This window comes from Pelophylax lessonae (assembly GCF_965119305.1).
Source record: "Pelophylax lessonae genome assembly, chromosome: 5".
Classification (NCBI taxonomy): Eukaryota; Metazoa; Chordata; class Amphibia; order Anura; family Ranidae; genus Pelophylax; species Pelophylax lessonae.
The window spans coordinates 464698612-464714508 of NC_138772.1; the positions used below are offsets into that span (position 1 = coordinate 464698612).

General features: G+C 42.1%; 1 protein-coding gene across 2 annotated transcripts in view; it reads right to left on the reverse strand.

Annotated features, from left to right (window-relative positions):
- Positions 1–6559: 6559 nt before the first annotated feature.
- LOC309556387 (b(0,+)-type amino acid transporter 1-like) overlaps positions 6560–15897 on the reverse strand; it is a 138670-nt gene continuing 129332 nt past the window's right edge. For both annotated transcript variants that reach the window (XM_082258851.1, XM_082258850.1), the window contains exon 4: positions 6560–7126. In XM_082258851.1, coding sequence (XP_082114977.1) covers positions 6881–7126 — 246 coding nt within the window. In that variant the 3' untranslated portion in view covers positions 6560–6880. The remainder of the gene's footprint in view (positions 7127–15897) is intronic.

Genomic DNA, 15897 nt, shown 5'->3' on the forward strand with positions numbered 1-15897 from the left:
TGGAACTCGGTGATGCTGGATGAGAAGGCAGGAGCGTAATCGGAACACAAGCCAAGGGGTTGTCAACAGCCGGACAGCACGGGTACAGGAACGTGAGGCAGAAGCGGAGTCAGGATACAAGCCGAAGTCGGTACACAGTCTGGCAGCAAGGTACAAAGGCATAAGGCAAGGCAGGGTCAAAGACAGGCTGAGGTCACAAGGCAGGCAGGAATCCAAGGAGAGTCAAAAGGCAAGCCGGGTCGGTGTAACGGGAAATCCACAAGCAGGTCAGGGCACAGGTAAACAGGAACACAAGCTGAAAGACCACTCAGCAATGTGCTCCTGTCACCGCCTAGTATAAATAGGCCGTTTGGCGCCAATTGCGTGCGCACGTTGCGTACGCACGTTCGCGCGTCCGCGCATTGGCGCATTGGCGTGTTCGCGCATTGGCGCATGCGCATTCGCACATTGCTTCCCGTGTGCCTGGGCACGCGCACTGAGCGTCTCTTACAACTACTCAGGTCACCTGCATGACCTTCATTCCATGTGGGGTCGAGGACCTCATTGTCCTCCACATCATCTTCCACCCAGTCTTCACCCCTGCCCTCCTTGTCGGTCTCCACAATTCTGAGTGCCGCAGCAGTTGGCACCTGCGTTTCCTCATCATCGGAGACGTGCTGCGATGGTCCTTCCATGTACACATCTTGAGAAATAAGTGGTTGGGCATCGCTGCACTCAATCTCTTCCACTTCCGGGGCAGGGCTAGGTGGATGGCCCTGGGAAACCCTGCTGACAGAGTCATCAAAAAGAAGAAGAGACTGCTGCATGACTTGGGGCTCAGACTGCTTGCCTGATTTGCAATGGGGTGAGGTGAAAGACGGTTGGACATCGGCTGCAGGTGCCAACTCTGACCTTTCTGCAGTAGACTGGGTGGGAGACAATGTAAAGGAACTAGAGGCACTGTCAGCAGCAAACCAATCTACTATCGCCTCTACTTGTTCTGGCCTCAACACTTGTAGAGGCGCATGATGCCCTACCAAATAGTGCTGAAGGTTCTGTCCCCTACTCACACTTGAGGAAGGTGTTTCACTTGTGCGTGTAGCTGGCACAGATCGACCACATCCTCTACTTGCAACAGGAGCTCTACCAGCAGCACCACGGCCCCTATTTGACGGTTTCCTCATATTTCTGTAATTTATGATCTTGCCCTAGAAAGGTGTTTATTGAATAGCGGAACAAAACAACAACAGTATCGCACGGGTGTATCTCACAGTCAAAAATGCAAACTATGCCACAATTTAATTTTTTTTACCCCAAAAGGGTGTTTATTAAATAGCGGAATAGAAAAACAGTATACAAATACAACAGGTGTATCTCACAGTCAAATATGTAAAGTATGCCGCAATTAAATTTTTTTCACCCCAAAAGGGTGTATATTGAATAGCGGAATAGAAAAAAACGATATAAAACGGTGTATCTCACACGTACAAACACAGACTAGGCCCCGATTACAATTTTTTGTACCCTAAAGGGAGGATGAGGAAGAGGAGTAGGAGGAGTTCGGAACAGGAGGCAAACTGAAGCGCCCTGCAATCCTCGGCGGTGGAAGGAGATGCGCCAAACAAATTTAAAAGGTGTATCTCACACGTACCGATACAGACTATGCCATAATTAAATTTTTTACACTCCAAAAGGGTATATATTGAATAGCGGAATAGAAAAAAATGTATAAAACGGTGTATCTCACACGTACAAACCTAGACTAGGCCCCGATTACAATTTTTTGTACCCTAAAGGCAGGATGAGGAGTAGGAGGAGTTCGGAACAGGAGACAAACTGAAGCACCCTGCAATCCTCGGCGGTGGAAGATGCGCCCCAAAAATTTGGAAGGTGTATCTCACACATACCGATACAGACTATGCCGCAATTTAATTTTTTTTACCCCAAAAGGGTGTAGATTGAATAGCGGAATAGAAAATATGATCTCAAAAGGTGTATCTATCTCACACGTACAGACCCAGACTAGGCCCCGATTACAATTTTTTGTACCCTAAAGGCAGGATGAGGAGTAGGAGGAGTTCGGAACAGGAGGCAAACTGAAGCACCCTGCAATCCTCGGCGGTGGAAGATGCGCCCCAAAAATTTGGAAGGTGTATCTCACACGTACCGATACAGACTATGCCGCAATTTAATTCTTTTTACCCCAAAGGGTGTAGATTGAATAGCGGAATAGAAAAAAAATTATAAAACGGTGTATCTCACACGTACAAATATAGACTAGGCCCCGATTACAATTTTTTGTACCCTAAAGGCAGGATGAGGAGTAGGAGGAGTTTCGGAACAGGAGGCAAACTGAAGCACCCTGCAATCCTCGGCGGTGGAAGATGCGCCCCAAAAATTTGGAAGGTGTATCTCACACGTACCGATACAGACTATGCTGTAATTTAATTCTCTTTACCCCAAAGGGTGTAGATTGAATAGCGGAATAGAAAATATGATATAAAATTGGTGATTTTTCAATAGCACATGTGAACACAGCAGTGTCTTATGTTTTATGTCACGGTCAGCTCTGCAGCAGGCTATGAAGGGAAAAAAAAAATTCCCCTTTAAGTTTGTAATTTTTAAATAGCAGATTAGTACAGAATATGCCGCAATTTAATTTTTTTTAACCCAAAAGGGTGTATATTGAATAGTGGAATAGAAAAAAGTGTATAAAATTGAAAATCACTCATTAGCACATGTGAACACAGCAGTGTCTTATGTCACGGTCAGCTCAGCTCAGCAGCAAGCAGGCTATGAAGGGGAAAAAAAATAAAATTCCCCTTTAACTTGATTTTTTAATAGCAGATTAGAACAGCAATCTGTATTGAAATATAGCTGAACGCTGCACACAACAGACTGATAAAAATAGATTTTTTTCTCCCCCCTCCTCCTCCTTCTCAGTGGGCTCAAGTGAGGGCAAAAAGATTGTTCACTGCATCCCCCACAAAGCAAAATCGATGTAGACTGTCCCTGTCTAATCTCTCCAGCCTGTCCCTAAAATGCTCAAAAAGATTGTTCACTGCACCACCCCCACACCGCAAAATCGATGTAGACTGTCCCTGCCTAATCTCTCCAGCCTGTCCCTAAAATGCTCAAATAACTGTCCCTGCCTACACTCCGACCTGTCCCTGCATTCTTTTCGGGCACAATTTTTCACTGTCTTTCCCTAATCAGCAGCCAGCACGTATGATGTGTGCTCTCTCCCTAAACTACAGCAGAATGACGTGCCGCGCTGTGGCTCTCGAACTTATAAAGACATGGGTCACATGCTTCAGATGGCCAATCACAGCTACTAATACATTAGTAGGCATGGCTGGGATGGCTTAAGGCACACCAGATAAACGCTTGTTGATTGGCTGTTGAAAGCCCGCCATTAAAAGCGCGCCATTACATACAAAACAGGAAGTAAAATTACCGAACACGGATTTTAAACCCGAACATACAGTAAAGTTTTCGGGTCCGTGTTCGGGTAACAAAAATCTAATTATTCAGTATGAACCCGAATAATACAGTCCGTGTTCGCTCAACACTAATCATCGACCATCATGATCATCTCCTCCATCCTCATTACCACTGGAGACAACTTGGCAATATGCTGCAGGTGGGAGAACATGTGTACTTCAACATCAATTTGTGTACCAGTGTTCTCCCCTTTCTGTAGGCTCATGTTCCTACCTTCCTCAACCTCAGAACCAACATTTGAATCAAGTAATGGCTGTGCATCCTCAAGGAGCAAGTGACTGATGCTGTGTTCAAATAACTCAGCTGACTACTCTATGCCTGATGTTGGGGCTATGGCAGGAATAGCTTTGGACAAGGAGACAGATTTAGCCACTCCTGGACTGCACACTAGTCTTTGCTTGGGTGACGGAGGATGAGGACGGTTTAGTAAACCAGTCCACCATCTCCTCTACATGCTGTGGCTGGATAGCATGGGCAACATCACTAAACAGAGGAAAAGATGCCCTGCCTGAAGACTGACCACATCCACCTTTGCCTGTGGACACATACGCTGCTGGCCCCCTCACAGTGCCATGGGAATGTCTGCCTCTTCTTGTTGGCCTCACAGACATGATGAGAAGGAGCTTTTTAACAAAATGTAATAAAGATGTGGAAATATGTACATGTTACATGTTGCATTTTAATCAATGGAAAGTGGTGTTTGGTGCACTTTAACCTGAGTACTCACTACACAGACACACTTCGGCCTACACAATACAATATACTGCAGTAAAACTGCACTAACACACAGAAATATGCTGCATTAAATGTGCAGTAATGCACTGAAAAATACTGCATTTAACATGCACTATAATATTGTTCTACTTAACTGGGAGTATTGAAAGTGTAGTATTATAGTACTAGTGTCCACTCCACTCCAATCTATTCCACTGTCTAGCTTTTGTCTAGCTTTTTTTCTAGCAGTTTTGCACTGACTGTGCTGCATTGCAGTCAGTGCAAAACTGCTAGAAAAAAGCTAGATAGTGGATTGGAGTCAGTAAACTACTGCTGCAGTAGTGCGCCACTCACTGCTGCAATAATTTTAAATCACTTCTGCAGTCACTGCAATAGTGCAGTTACTGCAGTGACTGCAGTAGTGATTTAAAATTATTGCAGTGAGTGAGGGTACTACTGCAGCAGTATTCCACTGACGCCCCACTGTCTAGCTTTTTTTCTAGCAGTTTAATACTGACTGCAGTTAGTGATTTAAAATCATTGCAGTGAGTGCACTACTGCAGCAGTAGTCCACTGACTCCTCCAATCCACTCACTGTCTAGCTGTTTGTTGTTGTCTAGCTTTTTTTCTAGCAGTTTATTTTGCACTGACTGCAGTGTTAAAAATGTTAATAAACAAACATTAACATGTTCAGTAACAGATTTGTGTCAAAATTGTGATTATTTTGCAACAGTTTAAATGTTCAAAATATCGGTCCACATCTGCCGATATGTTTATATCACACTACAAATGGCCACTATTGAAAGAATACTTTTATAGTGTGGGCTGGGACTAAGAGCAATGAGCCATGATTGGATAGAGTCATCATTACTTTCTCCAATCATGGCTCTGACAGTGCTCTGTGCCCTGATTGGGCAAAGTTTTCATTGCTTCAGCCAATCAGGGCTTCCAATGCATTGTGCAGCCGCACAGTGCATTGTGGTTATTCAGCGGGCCAAACAAAGGGTCGACCGTCTCGATAATTTGGGTGTTCATCCAAGTGTTCAGCCCGTACTCATGCTCACGCTCATCCCTAATATCCATAAACAATTTCCTTAAAGTGGGTTTGTCTTTCTATGGTTATAGGTTAAGGGAGGACACTTTCTATTGATGTAATGTTGTAAACATTTTCTCAGTCATATCCTGATAATATATTGTATTTAAGATACTGAACCAGCACATGTGGCGTATTAGCATTTGTCTGACTTAATACGTCATTCCCACAGATGTGTGTTTGAGGTGGGGAGAACAGAGACGTGCCGGCTTATAAGGTCAGTATTGTAGTAAATAGAAAGGTGTTCATTAGTAACAGAGGTGAAGGTAGATAGAGAGACTTTCACTGGGGTTTCAAGATGTACTGCTTAAGCTCTTTTGAAGCACAAAGAAAAGGGCAACATTGAGGACTATAGACGTAGGAGCCAGGGAAACTTAATGCAGCGGATGAAAGACACATCATGCTTACTTCCCTTCATAAGCACAGAACTGGCGGAAACCAGTGGGACCCAGGTATACCCATCCACTGTCCAGTGAAGTCTGGACAGACGTTGTCTTCATGGAAAACTGCAGCCAAAAGGCTAAGAATCTCAACTATGCATGAAAACATAGGAACAGGGGTGCAGAAAAATAGCAGCAGAGCTGGAGATTGGTACAATATTGAGTGTCTGCAGGCAACAATGAAGCATGGTGGAGGTTCCTTGCAAGTTTGGTGCTGCATTTCTGAAAATGGAGTTGGAAATGTGGTCAGGATCAATGGTATCCTCAATGCTGGGATTTACGGGCAGATATTTATCCATCATGTCATACCATCAGAGAGGCTTGCGATTGGCCGCAAATTTATTCTGCAGCAGGCCAACGGCTCTTAACATACAGCCAATGTCATTAAAAATGATCTTCAGCGTAAAGAAGAAAGAGTTCTGGATGTGATACTTTTTCCCTAACAGAGCCCTGATTTCAACATCATCGAGTCTGTCTGAGATTACATGAGGAGGCAGAAGGATTTGAGGCAGCCTACATCCACAGAACATCTGTAGTAAGTTGGATGTTTGGACCAACCTACCTGTCAAGTTTTTTCAAAAACTGTGCAAGTGTATCTAAAAGAATTGATGCTGTTTTGAAGGCAAAGGGTGATCACACCAAATATTGATTTGATTTTCTCTTCTGTTTATTTAATTTCCATTTTGTTAATTGATACAAATAAACTGTTAACACTTCAATTTCTGAAAGCATTCTTCTTAATATACAGCATTTTTCACACCTACTTAAAACATTTGCACAGTAGTGTATACCCCCACATGTCTGTGGTTCCTCACGCTCTCTCCTCTCTGGCTCTCAGACGTGAGAAGGATGAATATTTTTTTCATGAGCACCCGTGGAAGTAAGTAAGAGAGAAAGGCACAAAGTTTATCTCTAGAGTTCTATTTCGGTTCTATTTGTGGTAGGTGTCCAAGGTTGCTGTTTTCCTCTTGAGGGTGTTATTCCTTCTGACCTGCATCAAGCAGTATAGAACATATTTATCCATCCACTGAATATTTATTTGACATGATTCCCTGGTTCTTTAGTACTCTAAGAACTTTAAAAGTCTTTATTTATTCACAGCGGTTCTCAACAGATACAATTTTGTTCGTAAATCTAAACAGAAACATCATTATTCTGTTTTGGAATCTTCAAACATATCAGTCGGAGAAACCTCAAGCAGTAACTGTAGATAACAAGTGACTTTATCGAAGTGTGGTATTTTCAGTTTGAAATGGATAAAGGGAATGTAGATAATGATGCTGCTGAACATAAACAGCAGAGCATAAAAATACTGCACTTTTGGATTCTGTATAATGGGAGCCAGGACCAGAAATGCCGACACTCCAACAACAATAAAGGCAAGAGGAAGAAAGACCTAAAAATAATACAAAAATATTGATTATTATATAAGTATACCCTCTATTTAGAGTCATCAAAGTCTTTATATAATAAAAGTCACATCATAAAAAGCTCCTGTAACCACTTATGCTCCAGATAGTTTTTCGTTACTGTTATTTTTATGTAGCTGTTTGTTTCTGGTATGTTTGTTCCTGGTCTTGTGGTGTAGACAGAGCAGAATATGATTTTAATTGCTATTTGCAAGTGTCTGGTCCTTGTTGTCAATCACTGATCAGCATAACCAGAGTTGTGGACAGCTTTAAAAACAGCCGGAAACAAAATAAAATCTTCACCCTATTTTACAAAACCACCCCCTGCCTCACACTTTCCAAATTTACTTAAGGATCCTGATCATCTGATTAATGATTGTGCCTTCTGGTAGGTGGTATTTCTGTATTTAGGTGTTTGGTAGAGAACTCAGACATCAGAGACAATTTGAAACTAAACGTAGCACTACCCCCCATAGGAGCCACTGGATAGGATGGGTCCTCTATTCTTTGTCTTGAGCTTCTCAAGAATCTCAGCAACTGTGACACACCAGGTTAAGTGTACAAACATACAATATCACAGGAAATCACTAAAATACTAATACTTCGTACCCAATAGTAGTGCTATATCAAAGAACAAAAGGACCAAACTAGGTAGTAAAGGCATAATAATATACGGTCACCCAACCAGGCTGACAACTAGGCAATCATAAAATGGATTAACAATGGTTATAACACAATTTAGCACACGCAGTGATTAACAGTAAGGACTAGGCATAGGATGATATTTGCTATCCAGATCAGCATAAACAGTAGCACAGACACCTCAAGTGCAGCAGTGAGCAGTAATAAAGTTTATTCTACTGAGTGCTGGAACTATACTATTTATATCAGCGATGCTAGTCCTAGACCAACTGAGTATGCCCTGTCCAAAAGAAAAGGAGGTTGGTAGCAGACAGGGCAGGGAAACAAAGGGGGCTAGCAGAATAATTATTAAGGGGAGTGCAGTCCTTTGAGGTATTGTTCCACCAGTCCGTCTGTAGGTGGCCCAAGCCCCTTCACTTTTTAAGGGGGGCCTGGCATGCGGCTTAAGACTTTTTAGCCACAGCACCTGTTCTGTGTGATTATAATGATGATGACCATTGAAGGAAGGACAGTGAAATGCAAGCCCAGAAAGTCAGCAAGCCATAGAAGTTTTTTTGTATACATTACAGCAACAACTAAAGCTTAGTCGTGGTAAAACAAAGTTTGACAAACAGGGCAGTGCAAACAAAATAAAGAAAGAAGAGAGATCCATTTATTCATGATTACAATGCTTAACCACTTCCATACCGAGCCTATTTTGGGACACCTCTCCTACATGTAAAAATCATCATTTGTTTGCTAGAAAATTACTCAGAACCCCCAAACATTATATATCATCTTTTTTTTAGCAGAGACCCTAGGGAATAAAATGGCGATCATTGCAACTTTTTTTGTCAACAGTATTTGCACAGCAATTTTTCAAACGTGTTCTTTTCAGGGAAAAAAAATGCTTTATGAATAGGTAAAAACAAAACACTAAAATTAGCCCAATTGTTCTATATAATGTGAAAGATGATGTTACACCAAGTAAATGGATACCTAACATGTCAGGCTTTAAAATTGCGCACACACATAGAATGACGCCAAACTTCGGTACCTAAAAAAATCTCCATAGGCGATTTTTTTTATTGCTTATTTTATTTTTATTTTCACACTTTCCTTTTACATTTTTCTTTTTTTTTTTTTGATTACTTGTATTATTATTACAAGGAATGTAAACATCCCTTGTAATAAGAATAGGGCATGACAGACCCTCTTTATGGAGAGATGTGGGGTCTAAGAAATCCCCACATCTCTCCTCTAGGCTGGAAAGGCTGAGATAAAAAAAAAAAACAAAAAAAAAAACCATCTCAGCCTTTCCAGCCGAGATCTCGGCAGTATTTACAACTGCCAGGTCCTCCAAGAGTCATAGAGACTGCCAGGGAACATCTGCTCCTTTGTATTCTCTATGGTGAACTTCCGCCGCCGGCGGATTCCTTCTCCGGCTCGCCGATCGCATGGTCAAGTCTGTAGAAGCACTGGAGGACAACGGGAGGAGGGGTCAACCCATCCTGCTGCCTGTAAGGACCATCAAGCGGCTGAACTGCTGCTATGATTGTTCTTATGGTGAAGGAAATTTCCGGCTGCAAAAGATGATATCTGAATGATGTCTGCAGTTGCAGTTGGGCTGGAAGTGGTTAATGAAATACCAAAATGGTCAAGCTGGCCATAAATGGTTCAAATATCCAAGAGGTTCAGCAGGAACTGGCCGAGGGTCCAACCATCTATGGGCAGATTGATTGTACCCAAGTTGATCCACATAATAGACTTGGGTAAAACCAGCCTGTTAGATTTTACATGCAATTATTGCTAGCAGCTATTATAGGCGCTAGCAGTAATCATTCTGTTCTCCTAATGGGGACCGGGCGGCAAAATCATTGTGTTCTCCTGAAGAAAATCGCATCATCTATGGCCTGCCTTAGGCCCCTAGCACATGGGATGTACTCTGCTTTGTTCAGCAGGGCATCTCTCCACTGATCAGAGCTGAGCAGGCAGATGACAGGACCATGTCTGCTCAGTTTTTGCAGAGCAGACGTAGACAGACCCAGCTCTGCTCTATGGGCAGTTGGGTGTGAATGAACTCCATTGTCTATTTACACCCAACTGCCCTCTGATCTGATCCACCTAGACAGAGAAGGACAGATCCCTTCGGTTTTTTTATCAGACCAAATCAGAGGTAGCTGGATGTAAACAGACACGTCGGTTTACATCCGCCGCTTCATAGAGGTGAATAGAGGGTCTGATTGGGTCTGCCCAGGGTCGCCGATAAGGGGCTACCATCGGGCCTCCTGTAGGGTTACTTATCAGGGGGGCCTGGCCGGCAGCTTCAGACTTTATATAGAAGATAACTATCCCTGGAAGACAAAGCTGCATTTTTTTTAAGGCAGGTGGGCGGAGTCAGAGGTAGGCTAAGGAACGGACTTTTGGGGGCCTGATAAGGTAAGCTATACGGAACCCCATGATTTCTAACAGCGGCCCCTGATATGATTTAAGTACAGTTGTGTTTTCTCTTTTTTATTTTTTTATGGTTTGTATATTAGCTAGAAAAAAGAAGTGTTTAGTTTGAATAATTAGACCTGCTTCAAAGAGGAACATTGATAAACAAAATTAAATTGAATTGGAAGCCCTCACCATTTCACCTGTGACTTATGCCCCATACACACGTGCAGATTATCTGCAGACTTTTGTCTGCAGACTTACCTTTTCTATGTAGTGCAAGGGCCTGCCGGATTGCATACAAATTGAAAGTGTTTAGGTTTGACCTCATATTATATGGTTTTGGTAAGTCTGCAGACAAAAGTCTGCAGATAATCTGCACGTGTGTATGGGGCATTATGGGCAAGAATGTCATTGGACACGCTCATTGCTCGGCTGTTCTTCAACAATAATAATAAAACAAAAAAGATGATATAAAGGAAAAAAAGTTAGTGTATTTTCTGTGAGCACATAATTTGAGTTATTATTGCAGAGTCGTTTTTACGACGTTCAAATTTTTACATGCTTGATCACTCAGTCATGTCTCTTATTATTGTATTAAATGCAGAGATTTATAGAGGACACTAGAAGCAGGTTAGATGAGCTACTACAATAAAGGTCTCACTGTGTAATCAGCTTCCAAATTCTAGGGGGGGAGACTACAATAAAATTACTTTACCAAAGCAAACCAATAGGACCTTAATTTAAAGGGCAACATTCTTCCAGGCCTGAACGAGCAAATTTGTTTTAAGCCATTGATTATAAGAATATTATATGAGGCCCATAATGTCCCTGGGTTGATTTTAAAACAGCTGTATAGATTTAGATATTGAGTGTGTATGTGGTTCCCCAAGCTCCCTGGTTATGAAAAAATCCTATACTCGATGAATATCAATGTGTCGGTTTATAATATAATTGGTGCCAGGTGGCTGTAAATAAAAAATCTTGTTTCCACAACTTCTAAATTACAAAAAAATCAAATTGTTTCACCTACCCCTACTTTTCAAAACATAAAATATAAAAATGAATGCAAACCTAGTGCACTACCAATATATATGTATGCTTTTTACAACACATGTATTCTCCAAACCTCTGTGATATTAAATCATTTCAGTATCTATGTGCATAACTATCAACATAAAGCATGAATCAAACAAACTACATACATCTTCTTTAAATACAATGATTAATACTTCTTCCACACTGATGATTAATAGTTAATTTACAATAGTCTACCCTTATGTGGCCATCCTTTGTTAAGGCGGGGCAAAACGGGCAGCTGCCCCGGGCCCAGTCATTGTAGTAGAGCCCAACATCCTCACATAGTGCAGCTGTATCTATAGGAAAAGGCAAACAGTAAGCAGCACCAGACTGACAGCGGAGTTGGCCGAGTAGAGAGACACATTGACAAGGAGCTACAGGGGCTGGAGGACTAAGAGAGGATGGCAGAGAGAAGGCAATGATATTCCTAAGGCTTCATGTACACTAGCAGCTCCAAAACCTAAGTTTAGAAGCTTTTGGTGTTTTTTTGCCAAAGCTTCTAAACCCAACTCCATAAAAACCTATGTGTTGAAGTATACATAGGCTTTTAGCAGAGTTTAGGAGCTGTTTCGGTTATGTGAGGTTCAACCTTCCTCAACCTCCATCTCCTGAATGCAGAAGAATCGCCTTAGGATAGGAACAATTTGACTGGAAACCACAAAACGGAACAAAATCGTGGGAAAATTGTGGCGCAATTTTGCTGCGTTTTTCCCGTGGCCACTTTAAATCAAGTCCAAGTGTACATGAAGCCTAAGGCGGCATTGATTAGCAGAAAGCCAGCAGGTGGTGAGAGTTAGATTTTGAATGAGCATGTGTGCTTGGTTGAGCTGAACCTTTCCACGGATTCAGCCGCTTATCTATTATCACCCTTCTCTGCCTCTCTCTGCACTATTTACTGTGATTAACAACCTGAATTCCCTCATTTGCCCTGCTCAGTTGAACCTTTAACTGCTTTAGGTGTCCTTTTATGAAATGGAGATGAGCAGTGATCCTGCTGATCACAGCTCATTTCCGATCATTCTCAGTTTATGAAACAGAAATGATCGGGGGAGAACATGTTCTCCGCTGATCATCTCTTCACACGGGAATCTGTCATTGACAGACACAGAAACAGCCAGGCTATGAAGCTGCGATCTCCGCACTTCACTGGCGATCTGTGCCAGAATTCACACTCCTGGGTTCACCAGCCTGGAGCTTGTGAAGCGGGGAGTGAAGACAGAATCGGGGGAGAACTGAGGGGGAAAAAGGAAGATTATGGACTTCCTTCTTCCTCGTTCAGACCCCCCAACACAGTAATCATGTCCCCCTGCCATATTTATGTATATATATACACATGTATATATATACACACATACATGTAGATATATATTTAATGTGTATATATATATACAATGTATGTGTGTGTGTATTCAGTGTATATATATACATATTTATGTAAGGGGACTATTATTTATAACCTCGTGTACTCAGCAGTGATAATTTATCTCTGCTTGTTAAAGCGCGCGAGGGATTTTCATACTACTGTAATCTCGCTTTGTCTCACGAGATTACAGACGCTCCATTGACTTCTACACAGATCTCCGAGAAAACCGTTCTCCTCTGATCACCCTGGGCGAACTGAAGTTCTCCCATTCATAAAAGGGGTGCCAGATGTGATCATTTTCCCCGGAGAACTGTAGAGAAGCCAATGGAGAAAAAAATTCACCCGTTCATAAAAGGACACCTTAGCCACTAAACTATCACTCATCTCTGTCTCTCTGCTTGCTATGATCATTGCCAGTACTGTTTTGAAGGTAATCCCGGTCAGCTTCATTAACCCCATTTTTTCTGCCACATGTTAAATTCTGCTGTGATGCAAGACAACACTTTTTGTCTGGCAAGGGGACTGCTGTGTAAGTTTGTAGCATAATATATCTAGCAATTAATCAGTTAGTAGTAATGATGTGCTATAACCTTTAGCAATCAATCAATGAGTGGTAATGATTTTCTGTAACCTCTAGCAACCAATCAGTGATCAGTAATGATGGGCTGTAACCACTAGAAACCAATAGGTGAGCAGTAATGACGTGCTCTAACCTCTAGCAACCAATCAGCAAGCAGAAATGATGTGCTGTAATCTCTAGTAACCAGATAGTGAGCGGTATTAATATGCTGTAACCTCTAGCAACCTGTTAGTAGTAATGATGTGCTGTAACCTCTAGCTCTGAGCTGTAATGTGTGCTGCAACCTCTAGCAATCGGGCAGTGAGTGGTACTGATATGCTGTAACCTCTAGCAACCTGTTAGCAGTAATGATGTGCTATAACCTCTAGCAACTAATCAGTGAGCTGTAATGTGTGCTGCAACCTCTAGAAACCAGTCAGTGAGCGATAATGATATGCTGTAGCCTCTGGCAACCAATCGCAATCACTGCCTGATCTCCTGCAGTTAACTGATTTTGAGTCTAGGTGCTATTTTTTATATCTTTCAGGGCAGGGGGAGAATAAAATTGCAGGGTGGGGGGTCTCTGCAGACAAGCTCATACAACACAGGATACCCTCAATGGTGTAGTAAGTTACAAAATGCTTGTATATAAAAACATAAAATATAAAATTATTTTAATAAACATGTAAGTGAAAATTTTTTCAATAAACAGGAATTTTTACTACACCATGAGGGTATCCCGTGCTGTTTGAGCTTGTCTACAGAGAGCCACACGCAGATATAAAGGGCCATACACCAAATACTTGGAGAAGTGTATAACCACAGAAAGCAATAAAAGAAACAAGGATGAGAATTGGAAAGGAGCCTGATTTTGTACCCCCAGTGGGGGACAGCCTGGTCTGACCTGGTAAAGACAGATCGTTGTTGGAGGTGAGTGCATATGTAAATAATGGTGGGAGTCACTGTGCATAGAATAAGAAGGATTGGCACATAAAGGTGGACTATTGTATACAAACAATTAATCCTCGGTCTGGAATAAGTATTAATCATTGTATTGAAAGAAGATTTATGTTGTTTATTTCATTCATGCTTTACGTTGATACTTATGCACGTAGATAATGTAATGATTTAATATCACAGAGGTTTGGAGATTACATGTGTTTATTGTAAATAGTGTATTGGTAGGGCACTAGGTTTGCATTTGTATATTTTATGTTTTGAAAAGTAAGGGTAGGTGTTGTGTTTAATTTGTGTATTTTTATATATATTTAGAGCAATTTAGTCATTGGAGGTATAGTGGTTGTATAATGGTATTATATGTTGATGCTTGAAATTCTCTGAGTGTGCTTCATGTCCCCCTTGTAGGGAGGTGATGGCGTTTGTCTTCCTACGATGCAGCTGGAGAAACCAGTGGGCGGGGCATTTCTGACAGCAGTTTGATCTTGCGGCACTAGTTTCTGGTGCGCTCCAGTCTGGAGCACAAGTTGTTCATGATGTTGCTGCAGGGAGCTTGGTGGTGGAATAATCCAGAAGTGATATTATCCAGTTTGGAGCTCAAGCTGCATTTGGTGGGAAGCCGCCCATCCCCAGAAGTGACGTAATTCCAGAAGCTGAACAGGGGAGGTACAGTGCGACAAGTAATAGTGGTCCCTGCCACATGAACAGTTGGGTAGATGGTGGTGGGCAATGTGCACACCATTTTTTTAAACCACTTCAGGTATTACATTGGCCTTTGTTCAGGAGGAATGGGGGTTCTTGTGGTGTGGGCATTTGTGCTCTTTGTTTGTACTGTTGCAAGTGCAAAGTCTGGTCATTGCAATACTCTGGGCAACATTGAGGCAGCTATATACCAGTGAAAACTCATACAGTATTATGATACTCTGGGCAACATTGAGGCAGCTATATACTAGTGAAAATTCATACAGTATTATGGTCTATATATGGTAATAATTATATACAATAGTTCATGTTTTGTTAATTTCTGTTTAACTATTTTAGGACTTCGCTCTTGCAAACTAGCACACCCTGACTTTTAAAAATAGGTTGATAGGATTTTCTCTGTTGAAGAAACATTGTGTCCTGAAGAAGCAGACAAGCTCCACGAACCATGTTTATCTTGTAGATTGCTGAACAAGTTCATGTATTGTTAAGATCTTTATGAGATTGTGTAGGGTGGATATAAGATCATATATGTTTGATTTTATGACATTAAGGGTGTAAATTGTTTGGTCTCATTTAGTTTAATGTGGGATTAAAGCGGAGTTCCGGGCACAAAATCGACCTAATCGATTTTGTTGCCATCCGCTTGCTCTTGTTCACCTGAAAAGGAATTGGATAGTTAGGATTATTATTTTTTTTTACTTACCTTGTAATTGTAGAAAGAAATACTCACCTATTTTTTACTTCCTCCCTCTGTGGCCGCGGCCCGCGCCGTCACTTCCGGTTTGCAATGATTCCTGGGAGCTGAACGTCATCGCTCCCAGGAATCAATGCGATGGCACCGGCCCCGCTCGTCACTTCCGGTGCGACGCCGCATTCCCTGCTAAACAGCTTCTGGGCATGCCCAGAAGCTGTGTAGGAATGCGGCGCCGCACCGGAAGTGACAAGAGAGGCCGGGGCAGGTGCATTCTGGGAGAAGAAGACACGGGAGAGGACGCAGAAGAGGATCGCGCTGGCTTCAGCTGCCCACAACAGAGATG